Here is a 24,177-nt window from a genome sequence, read left to right as displayed (position 1 = left end):
AGACAGAAGGAGAGAAAAGCCTGTTGAGGACATCTCAGGTCGTTGTTGTTAGCAGAGCTTAACACTACTAAAAACTACCTCAAACCACACGCTACTGAAGGAAAAAAAAAAAGCAAACACCTTTCTCTACTTTGGGAATCTAACAATCTAAAAAAAAAAAAAAAATAGGATGATACACATGTCTGCTTCGTGTGGCCAAGGTAAACTCTTACTACTGACACTGAACTCTGAGGAGCAGAGCTGATCTGGAGTGCTTCTGATTACAGGTCATGAAAATAAAAACAGCATGGCACACCAAAAGGAGGGGCAACAGGCTATTGGGTACAGCAGCTTTTATGGCCTTTGGTTGACTGTATACATGATGGACAACGTGACAGTTTGTGAAATGTTGAGCCAAAATATCTGCCATTCTCTAGTGGCTGCTATTTTTATTATTATTATTATTTTTGCAACAGTATCTAATTTAAGATGACGCACACAATGCATAGGCAACAGCAAGGCAAGCGATTTTAACAGTATACGAAATTATTCTGCATATCCACTGAATGGCGTAACTCCTTATTCATGACACTGACTAGAAAAACAATACAAAAAAAACCCTCCACTCCACTCCACTATTTACTCGAGAACTCGAGGTGGTCTCCCCAACCCAAAGTTCAAATGACAAATTACCTCAAATCAACATGGCTACTCATAGCATGAACCATAAGTAGTACAACACTTCATACCTTTAAACATTTGATACTGTAATTAATCTATTTACACGGTTAATATACATCACAGACTGCTGGCTATTCTGTTGCAAACAAATGACAAACATCAAGACTACAATGATTTTCCCTGTTTTGTAATTTACCAAAATGTCGTTCCTACTTCCTACTTCTGAGGTAATCTGAACGCTGCATATCGTACCATAGCTGATGGAGCATAGCATAGTCAACACTTTTGGCATGGCTTTTGCTTCTGGTTGATTTCACCAGCTCCCTTTTCTGTTTACTTATTTATTTTTTTAAGCAAATAGCTATCATACAAAAATCTCCCGAATTATTTAATGCATCATGCGGACAGACTGTTCTGTGGTGCGACTTCAATGGCCCCATTGTGAAATCTATGATTCATGCACGTATCCTCTCTGTGCTTCAATTTAAAATAATCAATTTGGCTAGTTGTCAAATTTGCAATAGCATAGCCCTGTCCACCATGAACACATTTGAGACAGGGAGAAATTAGGGGGATGGACCAGATGACTTCAGTACCTGTAGGTTTAATACCATTACGAGTAGTAGCCCCTGAGGCCCTTAACTGTCTGTAGCAGTAACCGTTGCGTCCAGTGCAGTCAGACCGAACTGCATAACAGAGGGAGGATTCAGCCAAAAAGAGTGTAAAGCAGACACACAAGCTATGTGACACTTCAACAAAATCAAAACAGGCAATTCAGAACCTTTCAGACTCCCTTCCCCATCTCTCTCTTTCGCTCTCTCTCTTTAAAAGGTACATCTATTAACATCAACCTGATGCTGCAGCTCTCAAGTCGTCTCAGTCCTCTAAACTAAGCTGCACTGCCAGGTCGGCACACCAAACTAACTCTGAAAGGTCTAATGGTTTCATTGTGTGATCCTGGTGTGCTCTAACTTCACCTGACAGCCTGTACAGAGACACAGCTTTCTCTCTCACACAGGCACAGAAACGCAGCTCCATGCCCTTTTCAACATGCTGTGTACATTAAACGAACTACCAGTATACAAACAGTGTGTGTGTGAGTGTGTATGTGTGTGTCATTTAGTGTTAGACACTTACAGAAGGGGGAGGCGACTCTCTCCCAATAAGAGGAGTGTTCTCACAGCGAGGATTTTGGAAGTTTGCATTCTGTGTCCTGTGTGATGAAAGAAAGATGCACAAGTATGAACAAACAAAACTCACCAGAAGGTAGCCTACTTTTTATTTTCAAGCTTCAGCATAGCTAAATTTCTAAGCAAATATAAAATAGTAAACCCGGCTTTGCCATTTATGTCTCATGGAAATTCACAATGTGAGAAAAAAGTTCTTAAATTTGCACGAAATTGCAGCAACACCAGATTAAGGAACGCATGCGAAAACCGCTGCAGACGTGTTGACACTGCGAACAAGAAAATCCTAGCAGGCAGAGAAGAAAAAAGAAATCTGCCGAACGTATTGGTTGTTTCACTGCTAATCTGTAGGAAGGTTTGAATTTATTCACAGACATCTCACTTCTCTCCACTGGCTCCCAGTCTGAAATGGAATCAAATTTAAAGCTCTGTGTATAAGAGCCTACACGGTCTGGCACCTGCCTAATGTTCAGATCTCCTCTCTATTCAACAATCGTCCAAGAGTGACTCTGTCCTCAAAATGGCTCACAGCTAACTGTCCCCAGGACATGATTAAAAACCGACCATGGAGTTGCCATTCTATATGAAATCCTCACCGAATCTTGATTTTAAGTCTTTTTTTTAGCTTATGACTAAATTCTCCATTTTATGTTTTCTTTTATCTGTATCTTTATAACACTTTGGTCAACAGTTTTTAGATGTGCTTTATAAATAAACTGCGTCTTGACATTGCACATAGTAATGAAATCCCTGCAACTCTGGTGAAAGAGACTTACTGCTGAATAGTCAATAACACCTTTTTTAGATTTCTATAGTTTATATCTTTGAAATAATAAAAATCGGTTTCTAAACAGTAATATGGTGCGGAGGTTTGTAAATGTATGATTTATGTCTACTTCAGAGAATGCCCCCAGACACTGTATTAATTCCTACTGTGTTTTATGTAACAGTGCGTTACTTAGACTGAGAAAAAAAAAAACCTTCAGTCAATGATGTAATCCGATTGAAAATCAGAATTGCCGCCTGTGAGACCTGGTTTGCATTTTGCATATCGAAATGTTGTGATGACGTACCGTGTTGTGGATTTTATAATGCCGTTTCAGAGTAAGGTTGTTCGAAATACATCTCAAATACAAGCAACACAAGTGAAAATAAACACCACAGGCTAGATCCATGTTAATCCAGACAGAACTGTATTCACGTTTTAAAATGCTCTTCACCCACACTGGGGTTTTTAAACGTTTTCCAAATAACTGCTTTCCACACCAAAACAGTTGAAAATGTATGAATAGCTTTGGTCATCACTGTCATATGCTTAATTAATTTCTGTGTGTTTAAATCGATGCCATTCAGAGTAAACATTTTGCCCCATTGTGACATTAAAATCAGCCAAATCAACAACCACAGATCAACCACCAGCCGTCACCTTGTTTGTTTAGAGTTGACACATAACATCACATGACTTCAAATACACCATTGCTTCTTCCACAAGTTCTTTTTCCCTCAGTTTTACACTGCATCCCAAAATAAACAGCATTTATTATTATTATTATTTTTTTTTTTACACAATGTCCACTTGGGAGTGTTTTTGCCGAAAAAATAAAAAGTTCTTATTGTGAACAAAAGGACAAAAGCATAGAGAAAAAGGCTGATTGATGTGATCCTTTTTCAGATCCAGCATCCAGAACATTACGTCTTCAAGTCTGCTTGCGCCTACCAAAAAAAAAAAAACCCTAATGAAAAGCATATGAAAACCTCAGTTCTATTATTTATATCATCTTAAGCTCCACTGAATTTCTCCCCTAAATAATAAAACTCTCTTATGGACAGTTGTAAATGAATAGACCAAAAGTAAGTATGTAAGGTTTTTCAGCCTAATTTTTGTGTTCCATGTTTGCTTCACAGACAGTGACAATCACTGTATAATGTACACATTATTTGCGGCAAAAATGGCATTTTAATACTGAAAACCTTCATTCTGAACTGCGTCATCAAGGATGAGGGAGCAAGTATGAAAATGCAGGGCACTGTCCCTTATCAGACAAGAATAAAGGCTGAACCCTGTGTAATATATATGGTGACACACACACGTGTATGGGACAGATGTTGAGAGTACAAAGTTGTAAAAAGTGGAAGGTCATGAGTTGTTGATTTGCACCCTAACATTTGTTTTTTGCATCACTTTGAGGGTCGAGTGTGTATAAAGTGAACATGCGTAACTTACATGTACTCAGTAACGGGGGCATTGCTGACAGTGTGTGCTGCTGCAGGGATGCTGGTCTCGCTGCCATAGCTGCTGCCACAGCTGTATAGGCTAGGCATGTGCACCCGGTACAAGTTATCATGGTTTTGCCTTCCTCCAGAAGCTGCGGAGTCTTCCTCATTGTCTTCACTGGGCCTGAGTGCGCAATAAAGCAGGGGGCAGGTGGGGGTGGGGGGAGACGGCGGGTCATCAAACTTATGTTATTGACGTTCCACAGCTTTTAGCTTGACATTGGCAGTAATAGATGTGGCCAGCAGAGGGCAGACTGTGACTTTGCCATCACATTAAGACGTCTGCAGAACAAAATGAGCACACACGTTTCTGCAGTGCTCCTCATAACCCATAATGCCACAGGCAAGAACAGAAGCTTTTTCCTGTTCTCTCTCTCTCTCTTTCACTCTCTCTCTCTCTTTCAATTTCCTGTTTTGCAGACTGTGAGGAAACTGACTGGAACGCAAAAACCACTTCAACACAATTTAGTTATTAAATCAGTGTTAATCAGTACCATCTACTGCACCTATTCGAGCACTGGCTTGGCTTTAGTAAGCGCAATCACACATAATGCAATATCTTGAGTCTCGACGGGTTTCAATGCAGATGATCATGCCAAAAGAAAGCACAGAAATAAACATCAGCAACTAGATGATGTCACCTTTTTAGCTCTACCTCCCCCTGCTGGAAAAAGAAAGAACACGTTTTTTTTTGCAGTGTGTTGCAGCATCTTACAAGGGCACCACGGTCAGGTGGAGAAACTGTTCAGCAGAGCACTTCAAACCTCAGCGATCAGCTCCGAAACACTGGATTCAGCATGACTGAGAGAAACAAAGACCTACTGTGCTCCAGCTCCAGACACAAAATGCGGCAACATGAATGTAGCCTCAATAAAATGTTTTTCAAATGCCTCCTGTTTTTTAATCTTTTCTGAAGTGTTAATGCTACTGTTCATGATCGATCCGATTATAATTAAAACTGCCCTGTTTTTAACCCACTTACACACTCTTTGAAGTGTGGATGATTGACAGTGATAAAGAGACCTGGTGCTAAGAGCTTCATCTTGCGACAATGAAGGAGACACTCCAGTGCTACTGAAGATCAGAGTTAATTATGGAAAGCTCAAATCCGGTTCTACCCTGTTCCTGTTTAATCCCTGCTGCCTCGAATCCAGAAAAGGAAATGATTATAAGAGAGGGGAAGCAGCTGCGCCTGTGCTGGGGACTCATGAAGATGAGTCAGAAATTTGGACCAACCACCAACCAACCACATGCACAGTTGACACACATTAATGCCGTATCTCATGATGAGCAGCCGGATTTCCCGCGCGCCAACAATTTTTATGGACGCGTGCGTTTCTGACGCGCAAAGTCCGCCACCAATGTGTTGAACAGTAAATAGAATCAAAAACAGGACAAAGCTTTACAACTTCCTTCCCAACACACGCACGGCGCTCACCTTCGACCCTGCCATGTGTGAGGAACGCTGCAGATGATGGAGCTGAACATGAGGGCTGTGACGAAGGAAAAGAGCACCAGGTAAATCAGCCCTTCTAGACCGTCATAGCAAAGTCCTGTCACAGCCTGCACGTAATCCTGCAGAAAGAAAAAACAGCATTTCACACACATATTAAACACATGAAACAAATGAGCACATCTTCCTACATGCAGCTGTTGAATATGAATGATCTAGCAATATCTGAATTTCTAAAATGAGCACAATTTTTTATCAGCATATCCAATCAGCTGAACTACATTCTAACTATAGTGACAAAACGAGTTCAAATGAATTTATACCCTTTGTCTCCTTTTTGATTAATCATTAGGAAACACTAGATATAATCGGTTATGGTTCAATACTTTATTTTTTGATGTGCTTGAGACATCAATGGTTTAAAATGACAATTATGCTACCATTTAATTTTGCTGAGCCAGACAGTAAAGGAAGAGGATACAACTGACCCTGTAGATTAACTACTTTCACTTTCTAACCAAAATGATAATGCTCCCAGCTTGTCCAGTTTAATGATGATGCTCTTGAATGATTTTATACAGAAGCCTTTTATATGGTGTCTGCAAAAGCTCAGAGAAAAATGATCCTCGACAACGTTATCGCAATACATGTTGGAACTCATCCATATTATCTCTAAATAAGCTGGAGAAAGGCGTCGGACTACATGCCTCTTTAAAACTTGAACAACTACGACAATAAGAACATATCTATGAATATACCCAAATTAAGTTAGACAATTTTATTTGAAAAAACACAACAAAAATCTAAAATTTAAAACATTCCGGTCTGGTTGGCTGCAGTGCTGAAAGAAAACAGAGACTCCATAGATGCTATTTCACAACCACAAAAATAGGCCCAAGCCCTAGTGTACAAGTAGCCTATTGATCTCAATCACTCCTTTGACACATAATATGTAGTACAGTATATATATCTTCCTGATACACTGTTTGGCGTGCGTCTGTGCTACATATATACAGGCATGGATCCAGAAGAGAACAAATCTAGCAGACGTTTCACTAATATAGTACGGTGAAAAAATCCTCAGTATCATCATGAGCATCTTCTAGCATCGTGATATTTTTGTCATCATAGAAAGAGACGGTATTTTACACCCCCACACACGAGCTCAATCATTTCCTGCATAATCCTGCTGAAAGTAACGGAAACACATATTTGCTACTGAGGACACATACACACATTTCTAAAACACAAATGTACGTCATGTTCATAATCATGTACTGGGGGAATAAAGGGAGAGGGAGGGGGGAGAAAGAAAAAGTGAAGAAGGAGGGGAAAAGAGAGAAAGCATAAGACACAAGCCCACACTCTTCACACACCCACACTCCACCACAATCCCAGATTCGTGACTAGACAGAAGAACGTGGCATTCAGAACTTAGGAGCTGCAGAAACCCCACACACACGCCATGTATTTCTCACACACAAACACCATATTTATCATTTTTGAAATGAACAGAACACTTTAATACTGTACTCTGCTGTACAGACAATGAGGACCGTGTAAGAGTCTCAGAAGTCAGAGCGAGCTCCAGCCCCTGCTGCCGCAGGGACATAGATTTCCGCAAAGGCAACAGCGCTGCAGTGTCTCCCACTTGCAAATTATCCACTATTAGTCATCATCAAGGTGTTGCGATTATGCATTATAACAACACACTAAGAGCTTGCACAATGCACAGGCTGAATAACCAGAGTAGGAACTTAACCTGTTGTTGTTCTCTAAAAGCTTTAAAACCTAGCATGTGGCACTAACACAAAGAAGTGCCCATAGTTAAATAAAATCTAATCAGTTTATGCATAATCTGCTGTAAATCTTAGTGGTGAGCTACAACAGAAATGGTATCACCGTTTAACATGTCAAAATTCAGTGGTTCAACACGTGTGTGTAATAAAAAATAATAAAATCCATCATGTCTGTTCCAGAGATTAAAAATGGTAATTTGCTGAGCAGAAACCCCCATAGAGACCACACTCCTAAAATACCTCAAAGCCTACTTTATACTACAATGCTCCATGACTGATGGTTATTTCACACTAGCTCTGTACACACACAGGACAAAAAAACACACTAAAGTGAAGCTGGGTATTGGATGAGGATGACAATGTTTGTCCTGGGTCTGTCCAAAACAAAAAACACTACACACACTTATCAGATTCACTTACCATGTGCAGACTGCGGCAATCTACAAGGGCAGTCAGCTGATGCAGGCTGATTTCGGTGGTGTTCAAAACCCCCTGAATTTGCTCTAGATTGCTCTGTAAGAAAGATGGAGAGTAAAAACAGCAACATAACTGGGTCAGGCTGCACTAAAGCAGAACTGTAGTGTGTGCATGTGCGCAATATAGAGAATGCAGTGCTTAATTTTGCAGTATACTCGCACTTAATTTTCACTCACATTTAACACACCAAAACCTTGCATCTTTCACATAATTCCCTCTGGGACTCCCTCACCATGGACGAATCTACACATGCTCAAAGTCTTATAAAAGCCCCCAAAAAAAGCTTTCCACACAGACAGCAGGCTATTCACACAGACACATGGGAGTGCTTCTGTTCGAAATCTGTCATGTAACAGATTAACCCTAAACTCTAACCCATGTTAAATGAATTCTCCATTTCAGAACAAAAATCATTATTAAATAATTTATTATAGAAGTCTGAAGGGCAGCGGTTTTTGTCTAATGAATTCTACAGTCAAACATATTTCTGAACGAAGGCTAAATCTGCTCCTAACATATGTTTTTATGGTTAAATAGAGATATTTTTTTTTTTTAAGGAGGACCAAAAATAGGTCTGAGAAGCAGTTTTGTACCAGAAATTGGTGAATAGCCTTGTGCTGACTTCCCTTATACCACAGAAATTCGCCAACAATTCTGAATTTAATTTAATAATTGTCGTACTTATTCAGGGTAGTGAAACATCTGCAAAACAAGCTGGACGAACAAGTTATCATTACAATATATCAGATATAATCAGACGTTAACTCGTCACCCATTCTTTCTTTTGAAATGACAACCACAAAGCACAACATACTCTCTTCTGACAACTCTTATCATGATGAAGAACTCATAAAACAAAAACATAAAAAGAAACCCAATGGAATTTTCTTTTAAATTCCTGTGGCTAGATCGGTGTGTGATCTTTCCCCCACTGGGTCAGCGTTTCTTTTTTTTTTTTTACAAACACAAACACACACACCCCTGTATCACCAAAAGTCACCACTTCCCTTTCACACTTCCTACTTATCTGCTCTCATTATGTTAGTAAACATGGAAAGAAGGGAAGAATCAGAACTAGATGCCATGAACACACGCACATGGTCCTGAGGTACAGTCACGCTGAAAGACTTTTTCTGTGTATGGTGTGTCATGTGTATGGTGTGTGGTACACACTTTGGTTTGGGGGTATTCTCGCACTGCAGAACGCAGGAGCTCCAACACGTCGTCCTGCATCTCCACCAGAGCCTTGTGGCTTCCAGACAGTTTCTATAACACAAGACATATTGCTCAAGTCAAGTTTGTTTCTACAGCACTTTTCACAACAGACATTGTCTCAAAGCAGCTTTACAGAATTTAACTTTATTTTTAGGGGAATAACATTAATGTGCCTGGTTACCAGTGAACTTGAATTAAGGTTCACTCACACACACGTAAATAAAAGCAAAGTGTGAGTGACAATTTTCTTGAAATACTTGGGTTTGCCATGTTCCTCCCACTGAAACAAGACAAATGATAGATACTGTAGATAGGTAGACAGACAGACAGATTGATAGACAGAGATAATATAAGATATAGATAATATATAAGCAAATTACCAAACTGTTACCACAAAGTCAGAGGCACACAATTATATATGTATAGGATGTCTTTGAATGTAATAGCATTAAATATTTCCTTCATTTAAACTAGGAGACTCAAACCTATTCCAGCATGACAATGCCCCTGTGCACATAAAGATATGGTCGGAGTGGAAGATCTTGATGGAAGATCTTGAGGCGCCTTCTACAGAGCTCAACCTCAAACCTAATGAACACCTTAAGAATGAACTGGAACACTGACTGCACCCCAGGCCTCTTCACCCTAACATCAGTACCTGACTTTACGAACACCCTTGTGGATGAATGATCACAAATCTCCACAAGTACACTCTAAAATCTAGTGGAACATCTTACCAGAAGAGTTGAGGTTATTATAACAGCAAATTTGTACTAAATGTGGAATGGGATGTTCACATGCACATGCAAATGGTCAGGTGTCCAAATACTGTTGTCTTTAAAATGGGAAGAAGAAAAAAAAAATTCCCCTTAATAAATGAAATAATCATTTAAAAACTGCATTTTGGGTTTATCTTTGTGTAATATTAAAATATGCTTGATTGTCCAAATCATTTAAATGTGACAAATATGATAAAAATGTTAATATCAGGAAAAATAATATTTCAGGAAATCACCAAATACATTTTCATAGCACTATAGGACTGGATCCTATAGTGCTATGAAAATTTATTTGGTGATTTCCTGAAATTTTATTTTTCCTGATATTAACATTTTTTGCATATTTGCGTTGTGATCACAAAAACATCCTGAATGCAGTGCAATAAATTTGAATTGAGTTTTAGCAAGGAGTACTCCAAAGATTTAATTATTTACATTCACCACATTTGAGTGAGTTCTTAAATCTTGGAAAAGTATCCTCTACTTCAGCTGCAAACCTAGCTAGTCCAAGCAAGACTGTACGCCGCTGCTGAGCAGGTGTGTTTCGGATGTGTTTGAAACTGGAACGAAAGGAAAACTGAGCATTGAATGTCATGAATACTCGGTCAGAGATGGATATGGAATGAACAGAAGTGACAGATGGTCTCTCGTCTGCTGACTGAGACGCATCATCACCCTTGCCCACTGCTATTCCCTAGTGAGATTGAATAATGCATAAGAACCCATAAGATAGAGAGGGTGGTGGGTGACAGGCTGCCCAAGGATTTTCTGTGAGAAATACAGGAGTAGAAATAATACAACAATACAACATGTGCAGTCCATTTCAGTGCCGAGTGCCAAAGGAACCGTGACATCTCAGAAATGCATTAATATTTGAAAGGCGCCTTCAAAAAGCATGTTGATGCCTGCCCGGGCTCTTAGCAACAGTTCTATTTTTAAATTTGCCATGAAAGGCTGAAAAAATTACAAAAAAGAATACCCAAGGCATCTTGTATGTGACTGTACAGTCTGTTCTGCATTGCTTTGTGAAAAAGCCTGTTGTCACAATCATTTTTGCCACACCAGATCAATATGTATCTGTTTGAGTCTTCCATCTCAACAAAAAAGGGACAGGAAATTATTAAATCAATGCTGGAAAAAATTATCTTTATGGCCCCAATATATCAATCAGACACAAGACATAAAGAGAAAGAGCGCATCTTTATCTTTAAATACAAGACTGAAATTTGTGGCCATCTCATCTATATAAGTGGAATCAGTCAGACACCAGTTAGATTCAGTGGCTCACAGAGATCAATATACAATCTCCATATGACTATTAGCCGCTGGTTAAAAGCAATGAGCTGTGTATTAAAATAGAAAGGGCTTGCCACCACCTGCCTGTGATTAGTTAAATGCAGTGGGATACTTTGGGGGGGAAAAAAAAATAAACAAAAAGGAGGGTAATATATTATTCACATAAAGCCAGGGCTAAATCTAATTAGATTCCCTTGGCCAAAGTGCTGTCTGGTGTACAGAGAGCTGTAGAAGACCAGTGGTAATGCTCTATAGAACCTTGAGGGGGGAGCATAAATTTGAGCATGGGGTAGTATGTCTCCAGAGAAGGATCATAAATTCCTTAATGGCTCCAAATAAAGTTTTGATAAACCAGGTTCATTTTATTGTACAAACGCCAAGCTGCATACAAAAGTAAAAGGAAATAAAGAATATGAAATATACATATTGATTGAGAATGATTGAATGTTTGAAGCCACTATTACCTGTTGAAATGGGTTGGTTTGGCCCACGCTGCACCGTAGATAATACTGCAGGATGTCTTTGAAAGCAAGAAAGATGGTAGGTTAAGAACAATGACAAACAAATAACTGGAAATCCAGACATCATTTTCAACCCTTTAATAATGCCTCTTTTTTTCTGAATGGCAAAAAATCTGTAGACACCTGACTATCACACAATGATAAGTGGGCCTCCAAAAAACTATAGCCAGAAGGTCCAAAGCAAGCTCTATGAAGACTTGGTGTGTTAAGAACTCAAGTGTCCTGCACAGAACCTTGACCTCAATCTCACTGACCACCTCTGGGATGAATTGGAATTGAAACCGAATGCAGCCCAAACCCTCACACCCAACATCAGTGCCTGATCTTGCTAATGATGCCAAATCATCACAAATACCCATACAAAATCTAGTGGAAAACATTCCCAGAAGTGTGGAGCTTATTAAAACAGAAAGGAATGAAATGTCCAAGCACATATTGGTGCGATGGTCAGGTGTTCACAAATGTTTGGCCAAATAGTGTACCTGGTAATCTTTATTTTTTTTCATTACAGACATAATTTGCCACAAATCCCCTTTATAGCCTGATTCAGACATGTGCAATAAAAAAATATCCGACCGGAACACAAGGTCAGTCCCCTCACCCTCGCATTAGTCAATTAGCCCATAAATAAGAAACAAATGTGTTTTCTGTTGGAATAGCCTTCTGTCTCAGAGGCTGAAAAAAAGCCGTCTGTGAACACGTTCGCTGATCCACTCCGACTCGGGAGATGTCGGATGCAGGTTAGTGCGCATATGTGGGAGGAAAACAGGTTTATAAAAAGCTTCCCACGCTCTATTTCTGCGCAGGAAGCGCCACATATTCACACCACCTCCTGACAAGCTCCAGCACAGACGTAATTGTGATTTTCACACACCCGCTATACTGCGGACATTTGCGTACACGAATCAGACGGAGAGAGCGATTCGTGAGTGAGTCAGAGCTGTAGGCCTGGGTCATTGGAGGAGTGATTAAACCTTTCACGCTTTCTTCTCTTTCATAGCTTTACACACACACACACACACAAGGGCACCCTGACAAGCAGCAGCCAACAAATCACTATCCATTCCTGGTTGTGGTAGAGCTCATTTGCATCTGAGATTTGGCTTCCTCACACTCTCTCACACACACACACACACACACACACACACACACACACACACACACACACACACACACACACACACACACACACACACACACACACACACACACAATAAACCTAACAAGTCTGCTGATGAGAAGAATTAAACGCTCACTCAATTATGCCCACACATGGCCAAACACAAGAGGCTTTCAAGGGTTATAAGCGAGCCACAGACCCAGAACCTCATCAATCATCTTTACGTGAACTTTAGTAACTGCACATATTATCGGGCAATTGGGGATGTCAGCGTAAAATAGAACATGATCAATAGGGGCGAGTGTAAAAGGCGACCCAAGAGAAACAAGCATATCCGATACACAGTCGTCCTTGCACCAAAAATCAAGAAACTTTAGTGGTCTGCTTTTTAAGGTACAGCCATTTCCAACTACGATTAACTTTGAGAAGACAATACTGGCACAAACAAAGGACAGAATAAAGGAAGACATTGGCAGATAATCACAGTGGTGACCTCTGAGAGGCAGTGGAGAGGCTAGAGCCCTGAGGGCAGACAGACAGGCTGCTCTATTGAGACATTACTGCAAAGAAGATCTTACAATAGCCCAAAAAAGCATGTGCCAGCCTAACTCAAATCAGACACTGTAATATACAATACAACATAACAGACATCTTTATACAGCATTCCATGGGGACAAAGATAGAAACAGAGGAAATAATGGGGAAAAGTTTTATAATTAGGTCCCAGAGTACAGAGAGTTTATTTATTTATTTTTTAAACAAGGGTCTGAAGGATGATCAGAGCTGGCACTCTGGCGACCTTGTTAATGCTTCTATGATCATTTTGTATGCTCGTTTCATCCACAGTCATTAGCCACTGTCAGGGTGTTTGCTGTGGGCTATGAGGGTAACTGCGATAAGCTGGGGAAAGAAAAACCCTTTTTTGATGTTCAAAAGCAAGTAGGAGAGCGAAAATCAAAGGCGAAGCAAGATCAAGGGTAAAAAAAAGAAAAGATTAATTAATAGTCATACTGCATGCTTTACCTTTTGCTGTGCAGCATTACTGTGAAACAGGAACACCTATCTCGGTCCTGCTCTAATTTCTCCTCCTGATCAGTAGAGACCAGTATTTGGCACACACATGGTCTCTTAGCTGCCTCCTGCTGATAATTTATACTCTACTGCCTGTTGTTATGAGCTAAGAAGCTGGTTTAACTTCTCTGAACGCAAACAGGACACAAGAGCCTGTGTGAGCCGAAAACACGGTGAGAAAATACCACGTGTATGAACTCAATCACAAAAGGGCAAGACCGTGTTCGGTTATTATTCACTTGGCAAAACCCACAAGCCCATGACTCACCTCGGAAGCACACTTATTAGACGTTGGCAGATGATGATTAAAAACAAAAGTGTAAAATCTCACCTTTGTTGATGACTCTGTAGCGTTCGGCCACTTCCGCGACGTACGTGTCTGGTGCCACGCAAAAGTCACTCGAGCTCTGTGAATGGGATGAGAATGGATATTATAGAAAGCATTTCATTCTAGATTAACAAAAGCTCAAGACTCTTAGACCAGTTGACTCATTCCAAACAGGCTCTGGGTTAGTGGGGAAGAACAATCTCAATCAAAAGCTGAAGCCATGGTAAAACAACAAGCTATGTCTTAGTTTCTAACTGAAAGTCATACAATGCTGGGAGCCAAATTAGCAGCCTAGTTTTATATCCACATTTATGTCCTCAACATTAGCCTGTGCGATAACCATCACTACAGACTGCTGGGTTCATCAAACAACCAGAGTTTTCTTTCTATTCATACACAGCTAATGTAACCCTTTTGTGCACAGTGTAAACAGAAAAATATGCAGTATTAAAACCAAAAATCACTTCAGAACAAGTCAAGTTTATTTCTATAGCGCTTTTCACAAAATATATTGTCTCAAAGCAGCTTTATAGAATTTAACAGTTAAGGTGAACGATGTGTATTTTTCCCTGATGAGGAGCAATGGCGACTGTGGCAAGGAAAAACTCCCTTGGATGTTATGAGGAAGAAACCTGGAGAGGAACCAGACTCAAAAGGGGAACCCATCCTCATTTAGGTGACATCAGGAGTGTGATTATAGTCTTTAAACAATACAGAACACTGGAGAGAGTGAGAACTAACATGAGCACTGGAATGTAAGATTATGAGTAATGTCCTTTCTACAGTCTTATATAGTCATTTGAAAATATGGAACCAGGAGCTACTAAGCAACTCATAAAATAGCTCAACATTCAAAAAAATCTAAGAGGTCCAATGTACAAACTCCACATAAATGACATTGATCTTGAAGTGGTGTTCTTGAGACTGTAGGTCCTCAATGTAAAATGGCATTTACCTTTGAAAAAAATGTGCCTCATACTACAATCCTAAACTGATACACCATTTGCACATATTGCCTTTTTCTCCTCTCTATATTTCTAAAATGTATCAATATTTTAAGACCCTGAATTATGTTTGACTCTTCATTAATGGTATTCCCATAAATGTTTACAATAAAAGATATATATATATATATATATATATATATATATATATATATAAAAAAAGTAAAAATATTCTGAAGGTTTGAATGATTTTAATATGATTTTTTAATAAGTGTTAAACGTATGTAGAAGAAAATGATTTGCATTGAACAGTTCTTTCAAAAAGACCAGATGTACATAAACTAATAAACTACATCGAAAACAGACTCCTGATATATCCTGTGTGCATGTGGGTCAGAGCTCTAACGAAGTGACATCATTAACGTAAGACCGCAGTTTAAAAACACACCCATAAACAGCCAAAAAATATATATTGTTTGCTATTGCTTACTATTTTAAACTGGAAAAACATGAGTAACGTATGACCAAAAGATACTGAAAAAAAGAAAGGCCACAATAGTTGTTTTCTTAGTGTTGTGGATTATTGTTCCATCATCCTTGAGAAGGCTACACAAAGACACACAGTACATTATCATTTTTATATCAGTCGCAATATTTGTACCCTACAACACAGGGTGTACATTATAAGGTATGTTATGCAGAACATCCTCGTCCTTGTGATGCAGCTATGACGTATGTGGCATGTACAGGTGGAGCAAAGAAGGAGCAAAATGGAAAGCGATGTAAGGTTTTTACAGCGAGCGCACACACAAAAAAAACTGGGTATTGTTGCCATGGAGACACTCACCGAGGATACAGCCAGCTCCAAACCCAGCGATCCCCAGCTGATTACCAGTGCCAACACACCCAGTAAACAGACCCTGCATGGAGACAAAGCGACACAAGTAAACAACAATGATGAGTGTTCTAAATAGCATTACCGTTTCATACAGTATAATCATGCTGTGCGACAGGCGCGCTGATTCTCCTGCTGCTCTAGGAATTCCACATCAAACCCTTTATTACAACCTCAGTACGGTATTATTGTGTGTCTACAATTAAACTTACCTCTCTGAATGCAAGGTTAAGAGTAGTCTTTCATTTAGGAATCTCTTTCAAGAATATATCACCAAGAGATATACTGGTGATTCATTAACCTTTGGGTGCATAGGAAAAGAACCTGCCCTGTTTGTTTTGGCGCTTTATATCTTACTGAAACAAGCCTTTCTCTAAAAGCCTTCATGCTCTCATTAGTCCTGAAAGATCCTCAAATTAATATAGCATTGTAGCAGACGTGAAATGTAAAAACGCCCAAACGTAAATAAAATGCTTGATCTACAGAAAAGATACAGACGTCTTAGAGTTTTATAGCTAACGTCCACGCAGCTGTTACTTATTTTAGGGCAGCAGAAGGTTAATGGGGTCAGTCATAAGGTCCTGTACTTTAAACCTGACCTCACTATAGTTCAAAGCTTGTACAAACTCTTAAGCTTTAAAACAAATCAATGTGTCCAGATGTAAATTTGTCACGCTTGCAAAAAATCAATGCATGATATTCAGAGGAATACATTTAGAAACACTTTTTTGCAAAAAAACGGTCAAAAAAATTAAGTGAATAAAATGTGCACATAAGTACAGAAATGAAATGTGTAAATGCAAACTTCAAACAAAATAAATCTATACAAAACTCTTTGTTTTTTTAAAATATTATTTCATATATTTAACTATCAAATCTATAACAACTTCTTACATTTATTTTTCATTTGCTTGGTATGTGGTTCCATAGTGTGCAAGCATGAGTAATGACCAGATTCAACGAGATTAAAATATCCCTGCCTGTGCTAAAAATATTGCCTAGTAAAGGGGATTTATAGAGCATTTATAATGAAGGACTATTAAAATAATCATAACAGAATAATATATTTGCTCTTCTGGAAATATAGCTTTTTAATTTTAGACTTCAAGAGTTTTATATGAAAAATGGCCCCATTCAAACAATATATTGTAGTGAACTTTTTTTGCCCAGAAAGTCTGCTATAAAGGCTCAAAGTCCTCAAATTCCATAAATATTTACTTGCAAATAGGATCAAGATTTGGGTTTGTCAGCTTAGCAAAGTTTATATAGTGCACTTTATGTAATATTTTCATGAGTGTAAATCCCATTTTACAACAGAAGAGTTATTTACCCCAAAAAAAAAAAGATTGCTGGACTTTGTAGCGCCAGGTCAAGATCAAAATAATGTTGTATGTTCTATAGATACAACTATATTTTACAATCATTAACACAAAAGTTTCTAGTAGCTGTTACTGCAATCAGATCTAATGCTGCTACAATTAATAAGAGCCAAGAAAGAGTCAAACATTTGGCATTTCTGTAGAGCACTATTTCCAGTTAGAAAGGCACTTCAGGTGATATTACAAACATTCATAATGATAATTTATTGCATTCATTAAGATTTAGAAGACTTTTTAAACATCATATAACATTCTCATAATTAAGAGGACTCAAAAAAGCAAGTATCATGAAACAAACAATTATAGGTTGATTTAAATCACTTACAAATTGTATTAAGTTGCCAGCGTAGCATGGAATCTGCTTGTTTTTATTTTGAATAGCTGCCCTGTATGTAGCCAGTGCCTGGCGTAAAGGCTCTGATTAACTTCACAGCATGATTGACGTACTGCTGCCGCAGTCTACTGTAAAATGGGTGCCTTTGAAATTTGGATGAAGCCAAATAAAAATGTGAATAGTAATAATTAGACAGTTTATATTAATATTAATCATGACAAATACTGTATACGTGTTGTAAAGGATGGTGGATAAAATTGTGCTGTGGGCCAAACCTCAAAGATAATTAAAAAGGTGATCCCATTACTAGTTACTCCCACACATACACGGCACGGTGAAGCAAAAAAAAAAACTTATGCATCTAATGCGGTGACAGAATGTGAAGCTTCTCCAAGCTGGTTTTTCAGAGCTTTTTGTACGACCTGACAAACTCCTATTCATGAATACACACGCATACTCACCCAATCAGAGTTCCTTTAGAATTGCGAATAAGGCCGAAGAGCACCAGCAGGCAGATGAACACGTCAAACAAGAGAAGACCCAGATAGCCGAGCCACCTAAAACCACAAATATATTACCAACATATTACCAAAGTACTGAGCGAGATGACTTCCTTTAAGCAGCTGTAGGGAGATTAATATATAAATGTGTTATTTAAATACTCTAATACAGCCAATCCACTCAAAAAACATAAACACACACATATATATATATATATATATAAAAACAGACACACACACACACACACACACGTGTATATATATATTTATTTATACAGGGGTTCTGAACACACTACAACAAACTGTTACACAGATTCTTTTAAAAATCTGATTTAAAAGTCTTATTTTATAAAAAAATGGCATCTTTCATGTTGTTGAAATCTTTAATTTGCTATGGATTTCTTTCTCTGAAGGTTTTTAAAGAAGATTCTAGTCTAACCTATGCAAAAAGCAGTTGGCAAAAAATATATATATATAAACGTGACAATAGGCTGAAAGATTCGGGGCGTGAGTAAAATGCTAATTTTCACTCTCTGTAAGAAAGCACTGTTCACGCTTGGTGTGACAGTCAGTATTCCTTTCAGCTTTCTCTCTCTCTCTCGCTCTCTCTCTCTCTCTTCCTCTCACACTTCCCTCATTTACAAAACAGTCAGTAAAGCTCTGTTCAAATGCAACAAGAAACATTCTGATTCACACAACCAATCGCACTAATATTTAAACCGCATGTAATAAACAATAATAAAAATGTCCCACTGATGTATTTTCCTCCATCTCACCTGTACCAGTCATAGAGTTCAATCCTGACGGCCAGTGCCTCCAGGGAAATGCTGGGATTGCTCCAGAAAGGGATCTCCACCATCTGTTTGAGAAGTTCATCCAGTTGGCCCTGCAGCTTCTGCACAATCGACAGGTAATCAGTGTGCTTCGTGTACTGGCTCTGCAAATGCTGCAAATTCTCATCGACAGTCAGATTTAGGGAGGTGGTGCTATCTGATACCTGTAAGCACAAAACCACAGACAAGAAACACAATACTCCTTTTAGGGTCGTTCAGAAATGCTGGTAATTGTGAGGTTTACATATATGTGTAAAAATTGGTGATTATGCACAGAATAATGCTTTCAAAGTTTGATAAAAAAAAAAAGAAACTGTGGAGGCTTTACCAGTTTCTGTACGCCGGCAATAGTACGGTTGGCGTGGCGCAGTGAGTAAGTGAGACGGTTAACTCCATCACAGGTCTCTCCATTCCCATAGAAACCAACAGCAATGCCAGCACTGTAAAGAGACCAAAAAGAGTGGGCATGAAAAACAGGATGAGATGATGGAGGAGGTGGACGAGGGTATCTGAATAATGTTCTTGCAGAGGAAATCTGGCAAACTCATTGTTAAAATCCAATGTAATAGAGCTAGTTGTGAAGAACAGCTGCTTTATTTCAAAACTGATAAACACCGCCGAAGCTGCATCAGAACAATGAATTAATTTATTTTGTTCAGTGATGATCATGTAGTTTAGGTGGGTATGGAGGAGAGCACAATCAAAGCCATAGTGTTGGCTAATGTGCTCCAGATGGAAAGAACTGCTCTTATTAAATATTATTTTAATTATATTGCCAACATGCAGTTGTGGGATCTATGTTGGCAAAAAAAAAAAAACAAAACAAAAGGCTGTTTACTTTAGTGCTACCTCACCACCAGGTGGCACCAGTGCACCCCCATTCTGAGGGCATATCCTCCTATTGGAGTTTATCCCTCCCTCTTTGTAGTCGTCCAGTCCTTTTGTGTAGTACTCAATAGGAGTAAGAATCAGTGTCTCTACACTAGCGGGGGGACCCTGTGGAGCACCGCCATCTGAACAAAGACTCATTGAGCCATTTGTCGACACTGTAGTTTTCCGCATGTGCAGCACTATGGAGAAACATTCCGCGTACACTCCAGCTTGGTGAATGACCCTGCGAACTCGTCCAGCCACGATCAGATATGAGCAACACAGGCGTGTAGCTTTCATGCCGGTACTTGCTGATTCCAGCAAAATGCGATGAAAAAATGGAAGCAAAATCAAAAGCCGCCCTCTGTTCAGCAATAGGGCAACGTACTTGTTAATTCCGACTTCCAGCCTAATTAAGATTTATCGACTTTTTCAAAGCACTGAAGAGCAAAAGTGAGACATCATAGTGGTGACTCCCAGAGACTGTCACATGACTCCTAGAATAGTGGCTTGGCTCAAGTTTCCGGCATTCCGACAAAGCAGTAAATCTGGAGGGATAATCTGCTGGGACGGAGTTAAACAAATAATTTAACTGCCACAAAACAAAACACACACCCTACATGCGGTTACATTTATAATCATCTGTACCTGTGCACATCGGCATCTTTAAACAGATTGCTTGCTATTACCAGGTTTGTCCTTCATTTTTGAAAATACACCATCCCGCTCCTAAAAAGCAGCAGTTTACAACGCCTATTTGTGTAACACTAACTAACTAAACAAAAAGATTTAGTTTTAAACTTATGAGAACTAATTTCTGTATCAGGCCACAGATCCAATTGAATGACTCTGTTGACTCATACATACAAAAACAAGAACGATCACTTCATGGCAAGTACAAAACAGGACATCAAGAACACAGTGTGTGTTGTCCAATCACAGATACAAAGAAGGGACTTAATTTGGACTCCTCTTGTTCCCATTTCAAACACTTTACATCAACAGAGATTTCAATTTGGTACATAAGGGGTGAGGGGCAAGTAGGCACTCATTACCTACAAGACAAACACTTTTCCTTACCCTCTAAAAGTTTAAACATTTAACTGCCCTCATCTAAGACTGTCTTAGTCGAAACAAATCCATATTCTGACGACTAAAAAGAAACAGAAAACACAAATAGCCTGAGACTTCAACAGCCACTTGTTAACCACTCGTTTATTCAGGACCACTTATTTAATTATTTCCAAGCTAAAAAAAAAAAAAACATTTAACTAATTTAACAATCAGAATGCCACAAAGTTTTTATTTGTGCCAAGACTGTAAAAAGGTCTGCAGGTCTACAAAAGCATTAAAGGAAAAAAATGTTTAAAAAAATTCACAAATACAGTTTGTCAAAACTTGTTTTACGCATCCTTGAAGGACTCAACGTTATATTATGTCTATTGAACTACATGTTTCAGAATGAGTCATGACTTGTTAATTCACTGAGTTGCAGTATTTTATCCAACCGGAAAAGAACAATGTGTGCCTTGATTGCTCAGAAGCAAATCTTCATTGCCTCTGTTACTTTACATAATCAGAATTAAGAAGGAGTGCAATGATACCCTCTGGTCATGATTTGATTTTTCAGTAAAAAATTTGAATGAAGAAAATATTATTACTACAAGTTCTATTACTACTAAATTACTACTGTTCAGTCAAATTTGGAGCTCTGTTTCTGAGAGGGCGAAGCTATGGTGAACTCGAATCAAATTTGATTCGAGTTCACCATAGCTTCCCCCTCTCAGAAACAAAGCTCCAGATTTGGCTAAACAGCCCGAATTTCATGCCTTTTTTTGTATGAATAACATATGTGTTTGACATCGCAATTCACTCTATGCACAGATTGCACACATGAACTCACAGATGCCCAGGATTGGCCAGTGTCACCTGATTGACAGGTAAGTGAGGGAATGCGTTCCTTCCCACACACCATTTCCAATTTTGCTTTCTTGGGACTCCTGGCCACAGAAGGCAGACATGAATAAATGCAGAAGAGGTCTTTAAGCCTAGCTTCAATTATGCGACAGCACGACTAAACAGAGTCTGAGGCAGTCCAACCACTAATACACAGAAAATAAATATCACATGGCTAAGTTCTCTTTTCTACCCTATGAAATAGTGTATAAAAGTTGGAATTATAGTGATTTTTTTCCAACAAGATTATCTAATTGAACACAACATTTTAACATTTAAAGATGCATGTTCATTTTCAGTTACGTTGTACTCTCCCTCTCAGTGCCAACATTACATCCTATTTGGTATGTAGTGCACTACACTGCTCTAGCAGCCATTAGCTAATAAGTGTTCTCATCCAGTGAAGAGGAAGCCATTTCAGATTAAAACCGTCCTTGTAGACAGTAAAAGTCTTCACATTGCACAAAAACAGCACTGTCCAAAATGCCTCGTGTGCTCATGTCTCTATTAGTCATTCCTTGTCAAGCAAGTGGCAGAAATTTACAAGCTCTGTTTCTTGCTCAGGAGCTGCATGTTTAGTTAAATGACCAATTTGCGGATCAAAATTAGACCCTAATGAAACACAGATGGTAAACGCCATTTCCCTTAACACTACTTGCTGTTGAAGACCATGTTCTGTGCTCTCTCTCAGACAAATCCACTGATACTTCTTGAATTAAAAAAAGAGAAAAAAATAAATATAAAGACTTTACACTTAAATCTTGTTAATCCGAAAAGATTTATTGAAATCAAAATATCCAATGAAAGATGCTAGTCAATGATGTAGAGCTGAATTTTAATGTATGGACTATTGTACAACATAATTAATTAATAATGAAAAAAATAATACGTGATTAAGATGAAGTCTTTTAGACTGCAATCAAGGGATTTAAAAAATAATATTGCAATTTTCGCTTTTTTTAAATTAAGAAATTAATCTATTTTTTTCCTTTTTTATTTTCACAGATTTAGAAGTTGTTGGAGACTCAACAGACAGGCAGTTACTTTGCAGGCCTTCATCTCCAGGTGTTACAGTTTCCTCCTTATTTTAAAACAAATGAAGAGGAATAAAAAGTTCTGGAGTTGATTCTGGAGAATTGTTGAATTTGTATATGGAATCTGTTAATAAGAACTCATTATGCGCTCCAAAGAATTGTCTATGCAAAGGAAACCATTATTAGGCTGGAAAAGCAAAACCGAAACATGAGAAATAACAGTAGCTTAGGAGAAGCCAAATCAGCATGTTGGTACTTAAAAATAAGCACCTCACATAATTATTTCCTTTTTAAATGATGGATGTAAGGCACACTGTCATTTTTGGTCTAATAATAAAAACGATCGTGATTAAAGGTTTTGAAAATGGCCTAGTTTATCGAAGTATGTGGACATTAGTGGCATTAGACCAATAGTTCAAACTGAAATAAAGTGGATTAATAGCAGTTGTGATGTCACAAAAATTTAAAAACAAAAAAAAAAAAAAAACAAAAAACAAAAAACACATAAAAACTTAAAAGGATACTCTGCAAAAAAACAAGCACTTTTAGCCTGCTTGGAATAATGTTATTTACAAGAAATACTGGCTTGTTCTGTTTCCCCAGACAGTGTCAGTTATAGGGATGTTGCCTGAACATACACAGTCTTTCAAATGCAGCCAGCCAGAGCGAGAGAATAAAATAGGAAAAAAAATAATGGGCAAATATAAGCATAAAAATGAAGAGAATAAATATGTCCGAGAAAGAAAGAAAAAGATAGAGAAAGTGAGTATGTTAGAGATTGTGACAGAGAGAATAAGATATACTTCTTACTAACTCCTAAAGATAAAATCTATGATGAAGTGCAGGCTCTACTGTCGTTAGTCATCCTGGTACTCTGGAGGCTTAAGTGCCATCATTCACGAAGGGATCAAAAGGCCACATTACTGCTCAGATACTCACACACTTCAACAAAACAGAACAGAACACCAGCAGTCGATGGTTAATCACGGTCTGGTGACGTCTAAGTGATAATGCACTTTATTTCACGGACAGCAATCACAGCTGCATGATCACTGCATACAGATAACTTTGAATGTGATCTCGATGAAACCCTAAATACATGACATGGTGTTACAGAAGCCCTCTTGTCCCCTGACTTATCTCTAGTGCACTGAGGAGGCTTTATCTGAGGCAGGAAACATTGGCTGTGCTGCTGAATGCTGGATTTAGTGGCTGGAAGACAGAGCGTAATTCACAGTGTTCATAAAGTCCT

At 38.6% G+C, this 24,177-nt stretch overlaps 1 protein-coding gene across 2 annotated transcripts in view; it reads right to left on the bottom strand.

The window, feature by feature from the left end:
• Positions 1-24,177, bottom strand: part of ttyh3a (tweety family member 3a) — a 51,331-nt gene that overhangs the window by 4,528 nt on the left and 22,626 nt on the right. Inside the window, exons 3-13 of one of the 2 annotated variants that reach the window (XM_046834582.1) lie at positions 19,394-19,505; positions 19,009-19,229; positions 18,194-18,289; positions 15,972-16,044; positions 14,184-14,259; positions 11,605-11,660; positions 9,024-9,116; positions 7,794-7,886; positions 5,560-5,696; positions 4,072-4,245; positions 1,798-1,873 (exon numbers count right to left, since the gene is read on the bottom strand). In XM_046834582.1, the coding sequence (XP_046690538.1) occupies positions 1,798-1,873; positions 4,072-4,245; positions 5,560-5,696; positions 7,794-7,886; positions 9,024-9,116; positions 11,605-11,660; positions 14,184-14,259; positions 15,972-16,044; positions 18,194-18,289; positions 19,009-19,229; positions 19,394-19,505 (1,207 nt within the window). The remainder of the gene's footprint in view (positions 1-1,797; positions 1,874-4,071; positions 4,246-5,559; positions 5,697-7,793; positions 7,887-9,023; positions 9,117-11,604; positions 11,661-14,183; positions 14,260-15,971; positions 16,045-18,193; positions 18,290-19,008; positions 19,230-19,393; positions 19,506-24,177) is intronic. The other variant, XM_046834583.1, reaches the window with a different exon arrangement.

This window comes from Silurus meridionalis, chromosome 22 (genome assembly GCF_014805685.1).
Source record: "Silurus meridionalis isolate SWU-2019-XX chromosome 22, ASM1480568v1, whole genome shotgun sequence".
Lineage (NCBI taxonomy): Eukaryota > Metazoa > Chordata > Actinopteri > Siluriformes > Siluridae > Silurus > Silurus meridionalis.
The sequence above is the reverse complement of the archived record's forward strand: the minus strand, read 5'-3'. Positions and strand labels throughout refer to the sequence as shown.